At 46.0% G+C, this 14136-nt stretch overlaps 1 protein-coding gene across 1 annotated transcript in view; it reads left to right on the forward strand.

Annotated features, from left to right (window-relative positions):
* HMX2 (H6 family homeobox 2) overlaps positions 1-10108 on the forward strand; it is a 31519-nt gene extending 21411 nt beyond the window's left edge. The window contains exons 2-3 of the mRNA XM_082225208.1: positions 7522-7814; positions 9075-10108. Coding sequence (XP_082081334.1) covers positions 7522-7814; positions 9075-9619 — 838 coding nt within the window. The 3' untranslated portion in view covers positions 9620-10108. The remainder of the gene's footprint in view (positions 1-7521; positions 7815-9074) is intronic.
* Positions 10109-14136: the final 4028 nt, after the last annotated feature.

A 14136-nucleotide genomic window follows, 5' to 3' on the forward strand; every position in this document is an offset into this window, starting at 1 on the left:
AGAAAGAAGTGAATCCTGAGTGGTTTCCAGGATTTGATGGAAGTATTGTCAAGCCATTTGGGAACGGTGACCACAGTGCTATTAAATGCAACATATACAGGAGTGGAAACTTGCCCACACAGTCCAACACAGTCACATTTCATTTCAAAAGGGGAAATGAGGGGATTCATTAAAAGGAATTTGAAAGGGAGGGTCAGCAGGGTCAAATCCCTTCAGGAAGCTTGAAGGTTATTTAAAACCACTAAAACAGAAGCTCAGGCACAATGTATAGCACAGACTAAAAGTGCAATCCTATACATGTGTTCTCAACCCCTGGGACATCAATAGGACTTACTCCCAGATAAATGTGCATAGGATGGCAACCTAAGATCATTAGGATGTCAGTGCTGTTAATAAGGAGGGCCATGGAAACATTGAGAGGCAAGAAGGTTTTCTTTTTTAAAAAAGGGAATTTTTTCCCAGATGAGAAGAATTGGAAGGAGCACAAACTCTCAATAATAAGATAATGTAGTAAGCCTACAACTTACACTTATTTAACTTATGTCCCTTCAGCTTTACGCACTTGGTTTTTTGTTGTTTTTGTTTTAAAGTAAAAAGGGGGTGGGCATCCAGAGAAAATGATTTTGGCGATTTCACATTCCACTGCCTCAAGTGTCTTTTGACTATACACAGTTATGGTTTTAGGCGTCATCCCCAAATTGTAACCCCTGTGCATGTTGTGGGCTTACTGTACACACATAAACAAAGAGCCTGCAGAACAAAAAATGAGATGGACGTCGCCAAACATAATGAGTTATAGCAAGAGTTGTGCAAAGGAACTTGTTCCGTCAGTGCAAGGATTCATGCTTGCACACTGGGATTTTTATTTTTTTTTTGCTCTCCTGCATGCTCCCTTATTCTGTTTTTTGGGGTTCTCCTAATCCTCTGGAGCAGATTTGGGGAGACTGTGGGGCATGTGAGTGGGAGGAAGTTCTGTTGTGCAAATGTAAATCCTTGCACTGATGGAATAAGTGTAATGGATCCTGCCCCTTACAAATGAGCTTCCCACCCCTTTTCTTTTTTACATTAGTAATAGGAAACTAGATAAGGTAGGACCATTACATGACAAAGGCGTGAAAGGGTCACTTAAGAAGTACAGGGAGATTGCAAGGCAGGATAGTTAGTTATCTACATTAGTCTTTATTGCAAAATATGTTGGACAAATACCCACCCTAGAAAATTATGGGTTTGTCAATCCTACTTGTTTCTCAAGTAAATGGGTTCAAAGCATGATTAAAGAAACATTTGTTAAAACATGTAGAACACAGGTAGGGAAACTCTTTCAGCCTGAGGACCACAGTCTAGGAGTAAGTGAGTCCAGAGGCAAAGTAGATGGAACAATGAGTTGGCTGCATTCTACACATTTTCACACCTAATTAAACCTCTATCTAGGCAAGCAAGAGACACTATCAGACTTCAAGAACACGTGTTTTTGGACCCAAATTTGTAACTCATCATACCAGTAAAGCAGTAACCATGAGTACATGTGCCCCAGTAGAAATATCCACCTGCGTCAAATGCCTGGTGGAATAAATAAATGTGTCTTGAACTGATGGCAAGCACTTCACAATGAGGATGGTTGACACGCTTCTAAGGGAAGGGAGTTCCACAAACATGGACCATCACAAAGATAGCCCCAACTCTAGCCACCAGGCCAACACTCATCAGCGATGCCATGATAAAATCTTCTTTTGCAGAGCTGAGGGCCCCAGTTAGCATGAAGACACACTCTTTTAAGTCTTTGGGCACAAAGTCATGGTCTTTATAAGTCAACATCAGTACCTTGAATTCAGTATTCAGTGGGATTTACTCTTGTGTTAAGTCTGCACAGGATTGCATAGAGAACTTCAGCATGCAAACATGCTACTAAGAGAGCAGAATCATCCTAGCACATTTTCAAAGAAAAATCTGAGAACATAGCTATTAACAATCTGTGCAGGAGAACAATCTGTCTCAGGGCAGAGGGACAAGAGCAGCTGGTAGAATCTCTTTTGGTTTAAGGTTGACAACTCAGTTTTTGCACCGGTTTGGGTTGGAAAGGGATATTCCATCTGCAGCCTCAAGACAGGGGATACACATGCCCCAGATCACTTACTTCTTCCTTAAGGCCATTGAGTTACTACTGAACTAGCCCTGTTAGGTGCCACTAGTCTTCCAGGTCCTATTTCTGTCTTTGCTTGCAGGCAAGGTAAATAATGGCATATCCCTCTGCTCCTTAAATCCAGTGGAGATTCTAATCTGTATAGGTGACTGCCAGCAAAAGGCCCAGTGGGTGATTATTGACTATTCAGACCTTTTAATTATTTGCTCCTTATCAAATCTGGTTCTGGAACAGGAGGGTTAGTGGTAGATGTGCCCAAGTACACTTTAGTCCTCCCTCACATTGGGAAACTCACAATTAGAGCAAATCCTGCTACCCACCCACTTATATTTATAAGCCGGCAAAGACTTGCCAATTTCTTTTCCTGGCTGGGTTTCTATGCCTTTAAGAGCAGCAAGGGAGGCTGAAATGTACAGCGCAAAGCCTATGCATGTTTACTCAGAATAAAGTCCTACTGTATTCAATGGGTCTTACTGCTGAGCAATCCTGGTTTAGGGTTGCAGGCACGTTAAGTAGGTGGGAGCTTCACCTGTAAAACTGCTACCTATTATACAGCTTTATAGGCTTGTGTATGTGTGAGAGAGAGAGAGAGAGAGAGAGAGAGAGAGAGAGAGAGAGAGTACACAACGTGGCAACCTTTAATCCAGAGAATGGCTGTAAAGGGTGATATTGTCCATAGAAAGGTCTCCCACTTTACGCATCTGTCTACATAACGCGCGTTTAGTGACAGCGGATAAGGCATGCAGGTTGGTAAATTATTCCGGATCGATGGCCTAAGATAGTGTGATGTCACAAAACCGGGAAGCTCCTTCTGCAAAGGAGCTGGAGAAAAGCGGCTTTCCCTCTCTCTCTCTCTCTCTCTCTCTCTCTCTCTCTCTCTCTCTCTCTCTCTCTCTCTCTCTCTCTCTCTTTTCCCGGCCCCTTCTCTCCGGGCAGACTTTGGAGGGAGCAGCCTGGGCCGGCTGCGGAGCTGAGTGAAGGACGATCCCTTACATTGTGTTTCAGTGCGGGGTCTTTCCGGGTTAATGAGCTGACATCATGATTAAAGCTGACCATTTGTAATGTGTCTGGAGCCTGTTGAAAAGCACTGAAAAGGTTAATGCGGTAAACCAGGACAGCACCTGCCCCGCACGAGGAGGGGAGGAGCCGGGCCACTTTCCCTAATCAATTAGCCCCTTAATGAGTCTATCCAAAGTAGTTAAGGGGAGTGAATGATCGTGCCGCGGCTCGCTCGTCATCTCGCTATCCCTAATTATTTTATAAGCACTTGATTCAATATGCCGAGGCCTAACACGGGGGCTGGGAGTTAATGAAAATGTCATTTGGAAACGTCTTGACATTTGTCTGTATTGATCGGAATCTTGCTTTTATCTCTCATTATGTATTTTGGGGGAGAGAGAGGAAGGGGATAATCAGCCCATTAAGAAAGCCCATCGGGGGGAAGAGGGGGAACCCAGACCTGAAAGAGGACCGAAGGAGAAGGGAAGACGTTGACTCTCATGTCTCATCTCCCACGCCACACAAAAAATGCTTCCAGGGCTCTGCTCTCCCCCTTTCTCCGAGTTGGGTCTAGGCAGAAGAGGGGTGGACACTATGACGGAAGCCTAGTCTTGAACCTCGGAGGATTGACGCACCGTCAGCGTCCATTGTTCCAGGACTCATCTTGTAAGAGCAGAAGTGGCAGCAGCGGTGGAGTGGGAGTCAGTCCCACTGGAAATCGAATTCCGCTCTGGGATCCCTTCTCCACTTCCTCGGATCCCAGCTAAGCGCGGGCTTGCGACGCAAAATGCATACTGCACACGCTCAGAGGCGCCCTTGCATTCGTTGCTGCGTCACCTTTTCAGAACTGAGCACTGGCGCAGATCTGAGTCTATAGAGGATTGCCGAGCCTAGCCCCCTGGGAGTAAGCCCCATTCAAGTTCAGTGGGACTTACTTCTGGGTAGACATGGCTAAGTTGTCCCAAAGATCATTCTGGAGCCTCCAAAGGGCTGGAGCAGCATATGTCGGACATGTCAGGATCATAACCACACCAGTCACCAACGCAAACAATGACCCAATGAGAAATGTGGGAGGATATCCTACCCGAGAGCAACGTTAGGAGTCGGAAGGGGTAAAACCATCCTGAATGTAATTCTATCTTACATTGCACATAAACCATAAATATGGACCTTCTGCATATTATGAATGTAAAATGTTGAGATTATCCCCCAAATCTGTTGACAGTGCCTAGTCTTGAAACAGTGCCTTTGAGCATGGGAAGAGTGACCTATCGTCACTCTGTAATCATAAATAACCCACACACAACTGGAATTGATAGCAAGGACTTCCACAGTCTGGAGTGTGCCCATAACCCCCAATACCGCTTATTTAGACAATGAGCACTGAAAAAACTTGGTCATCGCTTCCAATATGCAAAGCTTATGCAGAGAGGGATTTGAACCCAGACCTTCCGCCTTCTGACCCACGTGCAATCCAGTAAACCTGTTTGAAAGGGAATATCGTTTTCCCCCAACTTTGGGGATTTCATGTGGTGAATAGTAACTGTTCGTGCGCTCATTATTTATTCATTGTAAAACTCATTCTGTTATGCAGCACGGTTTCAAAATTCAGCAGATCGAAATTTGCCCCGCTTCGCTGTTGCAGGTGATGCGGTTCGAATCCTGCCGAACTGAATCCGTGGCTACTATAAATCACGTTCCACACCAAACTCAGTAATCTTCCTTCCTTCTCACTCTGCCCTGGTACGTTCCAAAAGAATAGCAAAACTTCCTCTAAGAGCGAACGCGGTTGGCGAGGGCAAAAGGGGCCAACAGTGGACACTGAGAATCAGAGACCTCGTGCTCAGGGAACCGGGGCAGCCTTGCGGGAGATAGTTGATAGATGTACCCCCTTCAAAACTACAAGTCTCAACATGTTCCGGAGTCACGAAATGTTGAGTCAGATGCAAACGGAGGAAAAGACGCACGCGGGCGCGCAAATGGGTTCAGATAGGGAGAACTGAAACGGCCTCCTGGTGAAGGGCTCCGCTGGCTGGCTGGCAGTCTGAACAGAAGCACTTGCCCTTCGGAGGTGAGAATACATTTGCAACACTTTGTTGCAGGACCCACTTTTCCAAATAAAATAAAAAGGAACGGCAGTGCTGTTTTCACATTATGTTTGACAATCCCCAAGCAGGGAACTTGAGGAATAAGCGGTTCGAAGATGTCGACGGTGGCTGGGGCATTCGGGAACCAACCGCTTTGGATCTGCTTCACCGAAAATATAAATGGCCCTTTCAACTGGCAACATTGACATCGCTTTTGCTCGCTTCTCCCTCCTGAGCTGGTGAATCTCACGCAGATAAAGCACGGGAAGCAGACAACCGGCTCTTGCTCCACGGCGGCGTCTTGCGTAAATCATTAAAACAGGCAAATGTTGCATTATGGACGTGCTCTTTTCATTAAGACACCTGCCTTCACGTGCCTTCCCAATGCGATTGGATGGCTGTCCCAGCAAACAGTGGACGACTCTCGTTTCGTTTCTGTTTTTTTCCTCAGCCCGCCCCCCCTCCAAAGGAAAGTTTCTGAAAACTTTTGGAGAGAACGATTCTCTCCCTCCCCCTCCCCCACCCCTCCACCCACTTTTTGAGTGCGATCAAAGCTGTACAAGCCCAGAGGAAGCGGGGCGATTGTATTACAATCATTGGAAGGCATTTATGTCAATCCTCTCAGAAAGCCTAAATAATTGCATATTGTTACATACGTCGTCTATATCTATATATACCCTGCGCCATCGGGATGGATTACATCCCATGGGGAAGATTAGGGATGTACCTGCATGAGTTTGGGAATGGGAAGGTATTTCTCAGCTTGTATTGCAAGCGGTCTCTCCCCCCCCCCCGCGCCCCCCCGCTGGCTTTGCTGCGCGCTCCTTGCCTGGGCAGCTTGGCGCCAGACAACTTGAATGCGCGCAGTCTTTTCATTTCGCTTGCAATCTCCCATCCGTGGAAAAGCAGGGGCTCCGGCTGTCCCCCCCGCCCCACCCTCCTGCCCCCCCTTCTCCCAAGGGATGCAGATGAGTGACCGTCCCGTTGGGCTGAGGGTTTAAACAGCAAAGCGAAAACATTGGCTTTCATCCATGCATGGGTGTCTCCCCCGCTTCTTCTTCCCCGATTGACATTGCTAGACAAGGTTTTTCGGGGGCTGCGCGGGGGATAAAAAGTGAAGATAATGAAAGCGCCAAGGATCCGTTGCTAGAATGCTGCCCTTCTGGTTTAAATACCAGATCTCTTTCCATAAGCTGTTTAATGCCAAGCCTCTTAGCCTTCCGCCTGAGCCCCAAATGCTTGCAGAGCCAGACTGGAAATGAATGGAGAAGACAAATACACAAGTGCAGCGGGGCGTGTGTGCGTGTATTATATATATATAATCTCTGAGGACTGTTGCATGAGGAGAATACTTTGTTTTAGGAAACACATATTGTGTACTAGCCCAATTAGCCATATACTAGGAATGTCGTCTTTCCCCCTTCTGTCTCTCCTATTGGTAGGAGGGGAGACGTCTAAGGTAGAGTTGCTTAGCCACTTCCTGAACCACTGGGAATAGTTTAGGACCCGTTTGCTCTGAAAGTCAACCCTGCTGGTTTCAGATTATTCAAGTGTGCTTCAGAACCCAACCTCCGATCTCAGGACTTATTTTATACAGGCAATGTCAGCTACTTAACACCTTGGCAAAATGGTGGCGCGAATCAAACGCCCATATCAGATTGCTAAACGGTGTGATCGTCCCAAAGCCTCATTTCGTTATCTAAGGCAACAAACTGAGGCAACTTCGATTTACCCTAAAGGGTTATAAATGATAAGGGCCAGCGCTGGAAGGGTGGATTGAACCCACATCAAACCTCTGCGGACTTTTAGCCCCGACTAGACCATGGGTTTAATAATAATAATAATAATAATAATAATAATAATAATAATAATAATAATAAATCTGGTCCGCTTCCTTTTTGTCTGTTTCGACGAGAAGGGGCAATCCGATCACGTCGGTTTCGGTGGCCCTGCAAAATCGGCGGCTGACAGCGTTCTAGAATTTTGAAACTTTCCGGGGCAGCCTGGCTGCCTGTGATTGGCCGAGGCGGATGTAACCTCCATGCAAATGAAGCCACGCCACCCCGCCGCCTGGAGATCAATAGAGATCTGAGAGAGAAAGGAGCATGCATTCAGGCTCGGCAAGCTCAGGGAAAACCTGCCAAGGCACGCCAAAAACACCCCCCCAAACTGGTCCCCCCAAAGGCAGGCGAGGTAGCCAAGCCCCCCAGGCAGCCCCCGCACCCTCCGACGAGACCCCCTGTCCCCAGCGCGCCTCTAAAGCGAGAGCTGTTCTCTTGTTTCTTATGAGCCCAGGATGAGCAACAAAGAAGACCCGAGCAAGTGTTGTCCCGCAGCACCTCCGCTCTCCAGTTTCACCATCCAGTCCATCCTAGGCAGCGGCACCTCGGAAGGAGGCAGGGAGCCCAGCTCCAAGCAGGCAGCCTCCGCCTCCGCTTGGCCGAGCAGGAAGAGGAGCCTCTCCATATCCTCCGAAGAAGAGGAGCCGGATGAGAGCTGGAAACACCCCGCTTGCTTCTGCCCCGACTCGCATGGTCCTAAAGAAACGTGCCACAAACACCACCAACCCATCAGTTTCACGTGTCTCAGTAAGTACTGGACCAAGGGGGAGGAAAAGAAAAGAAAAACCATTCGAACCCTCCTTTACTTCCTAATTAGGAAGGATGATATGTAGGTGCATCTTATTATATTGGCGGACCGTGTTATTAGGAAGAATGCAGCGTGTTGTGTGTGTGTTGAAAAAAACAGCTTTGCAAGTAACCACTGTTTTATTTGAACAGCAGTCTTTCTGATCGCCGGGCTTTTAGGGGGCGAAATTAACCTAGATGACATCAGGGATGGAATAGGTTGTGGGAAGCCCGGCGAACAGCGGTTTGAGCTTTTCTGCCAATGTATAGGGTGCAGTTTTCAAGCTCTCTCAATGCTACTGTATTTGTTTTGGTTGTTTTTAAAATCTGTATTTGTTTCCTTTTGTGCGTGCTAAATTCGGATGTCATACAGATTAAGGGACCCTTTCGTTTTTAAGAGACATGTTATTATCTTATCATGCCTTTTCCGTCCAGTCTTTGGGGAGATCACTTCTTTATTATGATGGATAACGGTGATCTCTCTCCCCCCCCCCACTCACCCCAACAAAAAGGCAAGAGAAGCCGGAGGTTTTTCGCAGGATTCCCGAATACATAATGTATGAAATGTTAATATATAAAAAGTCAAGTTCTCTCGATTCAGCAGGAAAAGGGTCGTATTTGAAAACACGGGCACGCCCTTGCACCGCGTTGACCAAGAATTCAGATTGAATTCGGTGGCGCTTACAGAAACTCCCCCCCACCCCCCCCCAAAAGAAAGTATGAATATGGTGGCAGCTTTAAGCTGCACTCCTAAATAGAATAAATTACCTGGGAGTAAATCCCATTAAACTCAGCGGGGTTTAGTTTTGAGGTGGCGAGTATGAGGTTGCGCTTTTAGAATTATAACCGAGAATGAACTGGATTGTAAAGGCTGCACTTGGAAACAGACTTACTCGTGAGCGCAGCACCGATGCGAAGGAGGACTGCTCTCCTGTGAGGTGCACTGAAGTTTTTGCCTGACCTTGAAAGGACTTCATAAATTCCAGTTGCAATTCGTTTATAGAATGATGATAAATATTTTCTTAGGAAGATATGGAAGAACTGGAGCTCTGGAACAAGCAGTAATCGACTCCCTAGGTTTAGTGTTTGGTGGGATTCGTATATTGGTGTCGGTGGGTTGTGGTGTCTGTGTGTGTTTGTGGGGAGGGACACATGGCCATGCCAATCTGATCCGAAAGGCATCTCCACCCCCCCTTCCTTTTTTAAATTTCTCCCTCCAAGGCAACCCGAAGGGGAACGGCTCGGCGATCAGTTCCGACCGGACGCCGCCTTTCCTTTCTCCGTCCCAGCCGGACTTCAAGGAAGAGAAAGAGAAGCACTTTGGGCCGGGCTCGCCGGCTTCGTCGGAGCGGCAGCGGGACGGCGCGGAGCGGCAGGCGAGCTCGGCCAAGAAGAAGACGCGCACGGTTTTCTCGCGGAGCCAGGTCTACCAGCTGGAGTCCACCTTCGACATGAAGCGCTACCTGAGCAGCTCGGAGCGCGCCTGCCTGGCCTCCAGCTTGCAGCTGACAGAGACCCAGGTGAAAACCTGGTTTCAGAACCGCAGGAACAAATGGAAACGGCAACTCTCGGCGGAACTGGAGGCGGCCAACATGGCCCACGCCTCAGCCCAGACTCTCGTGGGGATGCCCCTGGTTTTCAGAGACAACTCCCTCCTCAGAGTGCCGGTTCCCAGATCCATCGCCTTCCCGGCTCCCTTATACTACCCAGGCAGCAATTTGTCGGCCTTACCTCTTTATAATCTCTACAACAAGATCGACTATTGAACTGACGCCGCCGTCTCCACCCACGACCTTTTCTTCACCCGCCCGCCTGTTATTCATAGGAAAGGAGAAATGTGCTTCTTGCATTGTTAAGAAATACACCATGTGTATTCATTATTATGATTTATTTTTTTTAAGGGGGGGGGGACCCAGGCCATTTTATTTATGGGAATCCTCTCTGGGTTAGTTTTGTTCTGCTTGTTTTCTAGACGGCCCTAGAGAGTGTGTCACTTCCAGCCCTCTCTCCCTCGAGCCCCCTCCACAACCCATTTTCTTTAGTGTGTCCTTTTCTGACATAATGACAAAGTGACTTTCCGACCTCGAGCAGAACAGGAAACCCAACACATCAACTCACCTTTAGAAAGAACCGCGCAGCTCTGTCTGCGTGTGCGCGCAGGTAGGATAAAAACAGGGCGCTGGAGTGGCCAGCCATTTTCGAGTCTCCCCTCGCCCGCCCCCACCGTTCCTTTTTGCCCTGAGTATTAATTCTATCTGCGGGAAATAAATAATAATAATAATAATAATAGTGTATTTCAGATCTGTACATATTTTTAAAAGAAAATAAAGCATTTTAAACATCGTTGGTAACTTGGATCAGATTGCTTGTGTATTTCAGTTGGCGTACCTCCCCGCCCCTAAAAATAAAATAAAATACATGTATTTGGGTTTTAGGTGTGAAAAGTTGGATGCGTTCTGCCCTCTGGGCCCCTCTCGCTGGAAGTTTGAAAAAAGAGGAAAGTTTCATCCGTGCAACGATGGGGGCTTCTCTCTCGTTGAGGTCGCAGGAAACCTCGATTCATCTCCAGCTGCGCTCCTGTCCAAAAACTGTGGCTAATGTCACAGCGAAATAAATCCAAGAATAGACGGGGAGCATTGATCAAAATAAAGCTGAAATATTGATATATTCGCCATGCTGACAACGCTGCCATTCCACGTTGTTTATAGGTCATACTGAAAAGTGGGGTTTACTTCCTCCTGCTGTTAGGATCAGGATTAAAGTCAGGAGAAAGACATGCAGGAAGTTTTAAACTTCTTTCAGACTATTTAAGATCACCATTGTCATTTAGGGATATTTAATAAACAGCCATTTCTGTATGGGCTCAAACGATCAAGAACCGATATTCCACACACCTTTTTTTTTTTTTTAAAAAAGTTCAGGCTACACAGTCCATTACTACTAAATCCAGCTGTAGTTACTGAATTTACAAAGGTAAAACGCAGAGGCAGGCAGTCCCGATCCTAATGGTTTTTATTTGTAATGGGGGTTCTGTTCACGTCAGGGGAACTTCCCTTCCCTTCTCACTTCCGCCCCAAAAATGTTCCCTGGGTCGCTGTCCTACCATCCCGAGTCTAAGCACATCTCCCAAAACTCTTAGTAGTTGCTGAGGTGAAAAAGAGGGAGACTCGGAAGAAAGGTCCGCTGAGTTCAGTGAGACTTACTCCCAGGTAGGTCTGTATTGGACTGCATCCTTATTTAGAAAAAAAAATCCATTGAAAGCGGCCCGATTTTCCGCTTAAGGTGCCAATTGGCTTAAATCGTTTTAACTGGCTTTGGATCTGCGTTGTTTAGAGGCATGCTACGTGATTCGCATCCAGCTCATTGATATTAACCGCAGCGCCACTTCTACTTCTGTGCCCTCCATCGTAAAACCACAGATGGGGCGCGTTCCTCTTTCTCTTCCTCCTCCCCCTCATTAAAGTGAATGGAAAATATAAGCTTCTACACTGCAGATCCGGGTAAAAGCTTGCAAATGTCAAACGCATTCGGATCAAAGCGGCTCATGTATATAGTTATTTGAAAAGAAGATGAACGTCCTTTATTAAGCGATCGGAGCTGACAAGTGTTTCCGGAAATGGGCTTTCTTCCTAGTTTGAGGTGTATTCTGTTAAATGCCAAGATCTCATGCCAGCTCCTTTTTAAATAGAAATGTGACATTATAACCAAGCCGTGATTGATCTGAGCGTTCACCCCAGCGCTTCAAAACACCTGCAGCCTCGGATGTGCCGAGAGGAGGAAGCGAATCGTCTAAACAAAAAGTAAATACTTCATCAAGTGTTATTTAAATTGCAGGCGCCGTTACGTGGTTTATCACAGCCACCTGTTCCTTGGTTCGCTCAGGATCTTATAGAGAAGACTACTTAAAATGCAATAAGTAACCACAATCCAGCTAAAATTACATTTACGATGTTTTAAAACGGAGAATTGGGTGGGGGGATAACACTCCATATGGCCCGTGTAAAAAATAAGCTCGGGATACGCTCTTTCGTGGAAAATAATATTTTTGAAATTGTTTATCTGAATCATTTTCTCAAAAGCCAACGAGGGTAATTCCCTATTAAGTGCATGCACGGACCTTTTATCTCAGAAACAAATGAATTTAGGGCAACCTGGTCCTTCTATTTTAAACAAACAAAAGATCTAGATAGAGCCTAGGAAATTCATTATTTATCCTTGACCGCGTAAGTTCCACTGTAATGCACGGGAGATATTTCTAAAAAGTTTTCATTATGATAAAGGGTGTGTGTGAATATTTGTAAGTAAATAAAAAAGAAGAAGTTTTTCAGGCTCTCAGTGGTGATGAAGTGTTATTCATATTGCCAACAAGGATTGTTTCCAGTAGGAGTACTTAGAATCAGTGCCCTTCCAATCTTTTCCGCCTCTTGAATTCAGACTATTACTACTTTCAGTTTCCTTGAATGTTTCGGTTTTGCCTCACTATACATTAATATCGAAGACAGCTTTCTCGGTAAAAACATACCCCAAAACAGATGATTCGAATTAAAGTGGAATTTCAGTACAAGTTTATTGGATTTTAAATGACCCCTCTCTGTCACCCACATAGCATCACAGACGTGCATGGTGTTTGCATATATTCGGTTTGCATAACTCAGATCCGTCGCCCATCTCAATCGCACGCAGTGAAGCAAAACAAAACAAAAAATCGTTTTGGGAAGAGCAATGGATGCATTTGGTGTTTCCATGCAATCCTTATCCTCGCATTGCAAATCGTATTGCTAATCAATCCTGTGCATTATTGCAAACCTTGGAACTGGTCCAACACACCAGGAGATATTTAAAAAGTGTTTTGTAGGCCAGTGGCGATACAGCGAAGAGGCAGAGGCAGTTTGGCTCTTCTATGGAAGCGTGTTCAGCCACCGCAGGATAGTAGAGGAAACTCTGGCCGAGCTTAAGTCAACGACATAGCGGCTCCCAGGAGTTAGTATTGCACAGATCTCGTTGTTTCCATCACTTTTTAAAGGGTTGCAATCCTATACCCACTGACCTGGGAGTAAGCGCCATTGAATTTAGTGAGGCTTATTTCTAAAGCCAGCCTGCATAGAACTGTGGTGTGTGTTAACCTGAAATCCTTCTGTGAACGGTTGATGGAATTAATCTGCTTTAATTGCAAGCATGACTACACATAAGGATTTAGCAGGTTAAAAAGGAGGGAAACAATGAGATCTATACATTGCAATCTGCTTTAGCTGCGAGGTAGACTGATTAACCTTGGGCCGTCAAGTATCTCCCCAGCATCTTCTTTCTCCATCCGGGAACTATCCCCAACTTGCTGCTTCTGCGTCGATTCAACCGCGAGGCATCAATGGCAGGGCTATTACAATAATATTTTTTTCATGATCATCGCTCTTGCTATTAAGAGCATGCGCGTTTAATTTCCATCTGATACCGCTTGGACTTTCCTTTCAGAGGCGAATTGTCCTTTGTCCTGAACACAGGATTATGCAAATATGTCAGGATCCAAGAACTCAAGGTATTAGGAAGGGATTTCGAAAGCTGCCTCAAAGCGAGAGGCATTGAACAGCAGGAAAGCCTAGCAAGAAGAGTCAAATGCTCGTATTCTGAATTCATGTGGTATACATGTGTCTTACTTGGCTTTAGATATGAAATTCTAATATTTTAGCTGATATTTATATACACATACTGAAAACAGTTCCAGCAATAGTTCGGTAGGAATCCTTTCTATCAATATAATCATGATAGTTACACATGGACAAAAGTGTGTGTGTATGATGCATGCACGTCTATATGTTGAAATCCAGAGTATAAGGAAACGCGATGTAAATAAGCAAGAAGTGGGAATGAAAAAAATTAAAAAGCCTCGGGTTCCCCTTTCCCCCCAGTTTTCTCACGTATTCATACATACACGTGTACACATTTAAAGCCAAAGCTGCAAAACTTTTTAATTTGGAGTCGAACTGAAAACAACCTATATATAAAAAAATCCGGTGCAGAAAAATTTTGGCACTCTGCTGGATGCAGGGGGCTTATGGAGGAAGCGAGAGATCTACGGAGCACTGGCCTATATGAGAGTTGCTGTGCTCGTAGGACCACGACCCAGATCCAAAGCGCTCTTATTTGGAGCCATCTCCCTATCAAGGCGACAAAGGACCTGCTTTCTGCCCAAACAGGTGCGGCTTGAGCTCCAGCGCCAAAGGCCTCCCCGTGGCGAAAGGAGCGCAAGGGTTTGCCCCGGAGAGGGGCACGTAAGAAAGAAGGAAGA

Source organism: Podarcis vaucheri (genome assembly GCF_965113315.1).
Source record: "Podarcis vaucheri genome assembly, chromosome: 5".
Lineage (NCBI taxonomy): Eukaryota > Metazoa > Chordata > Lepidosauria > Squamata > Lacertidae > Podarcis > Podarcis vaucheri.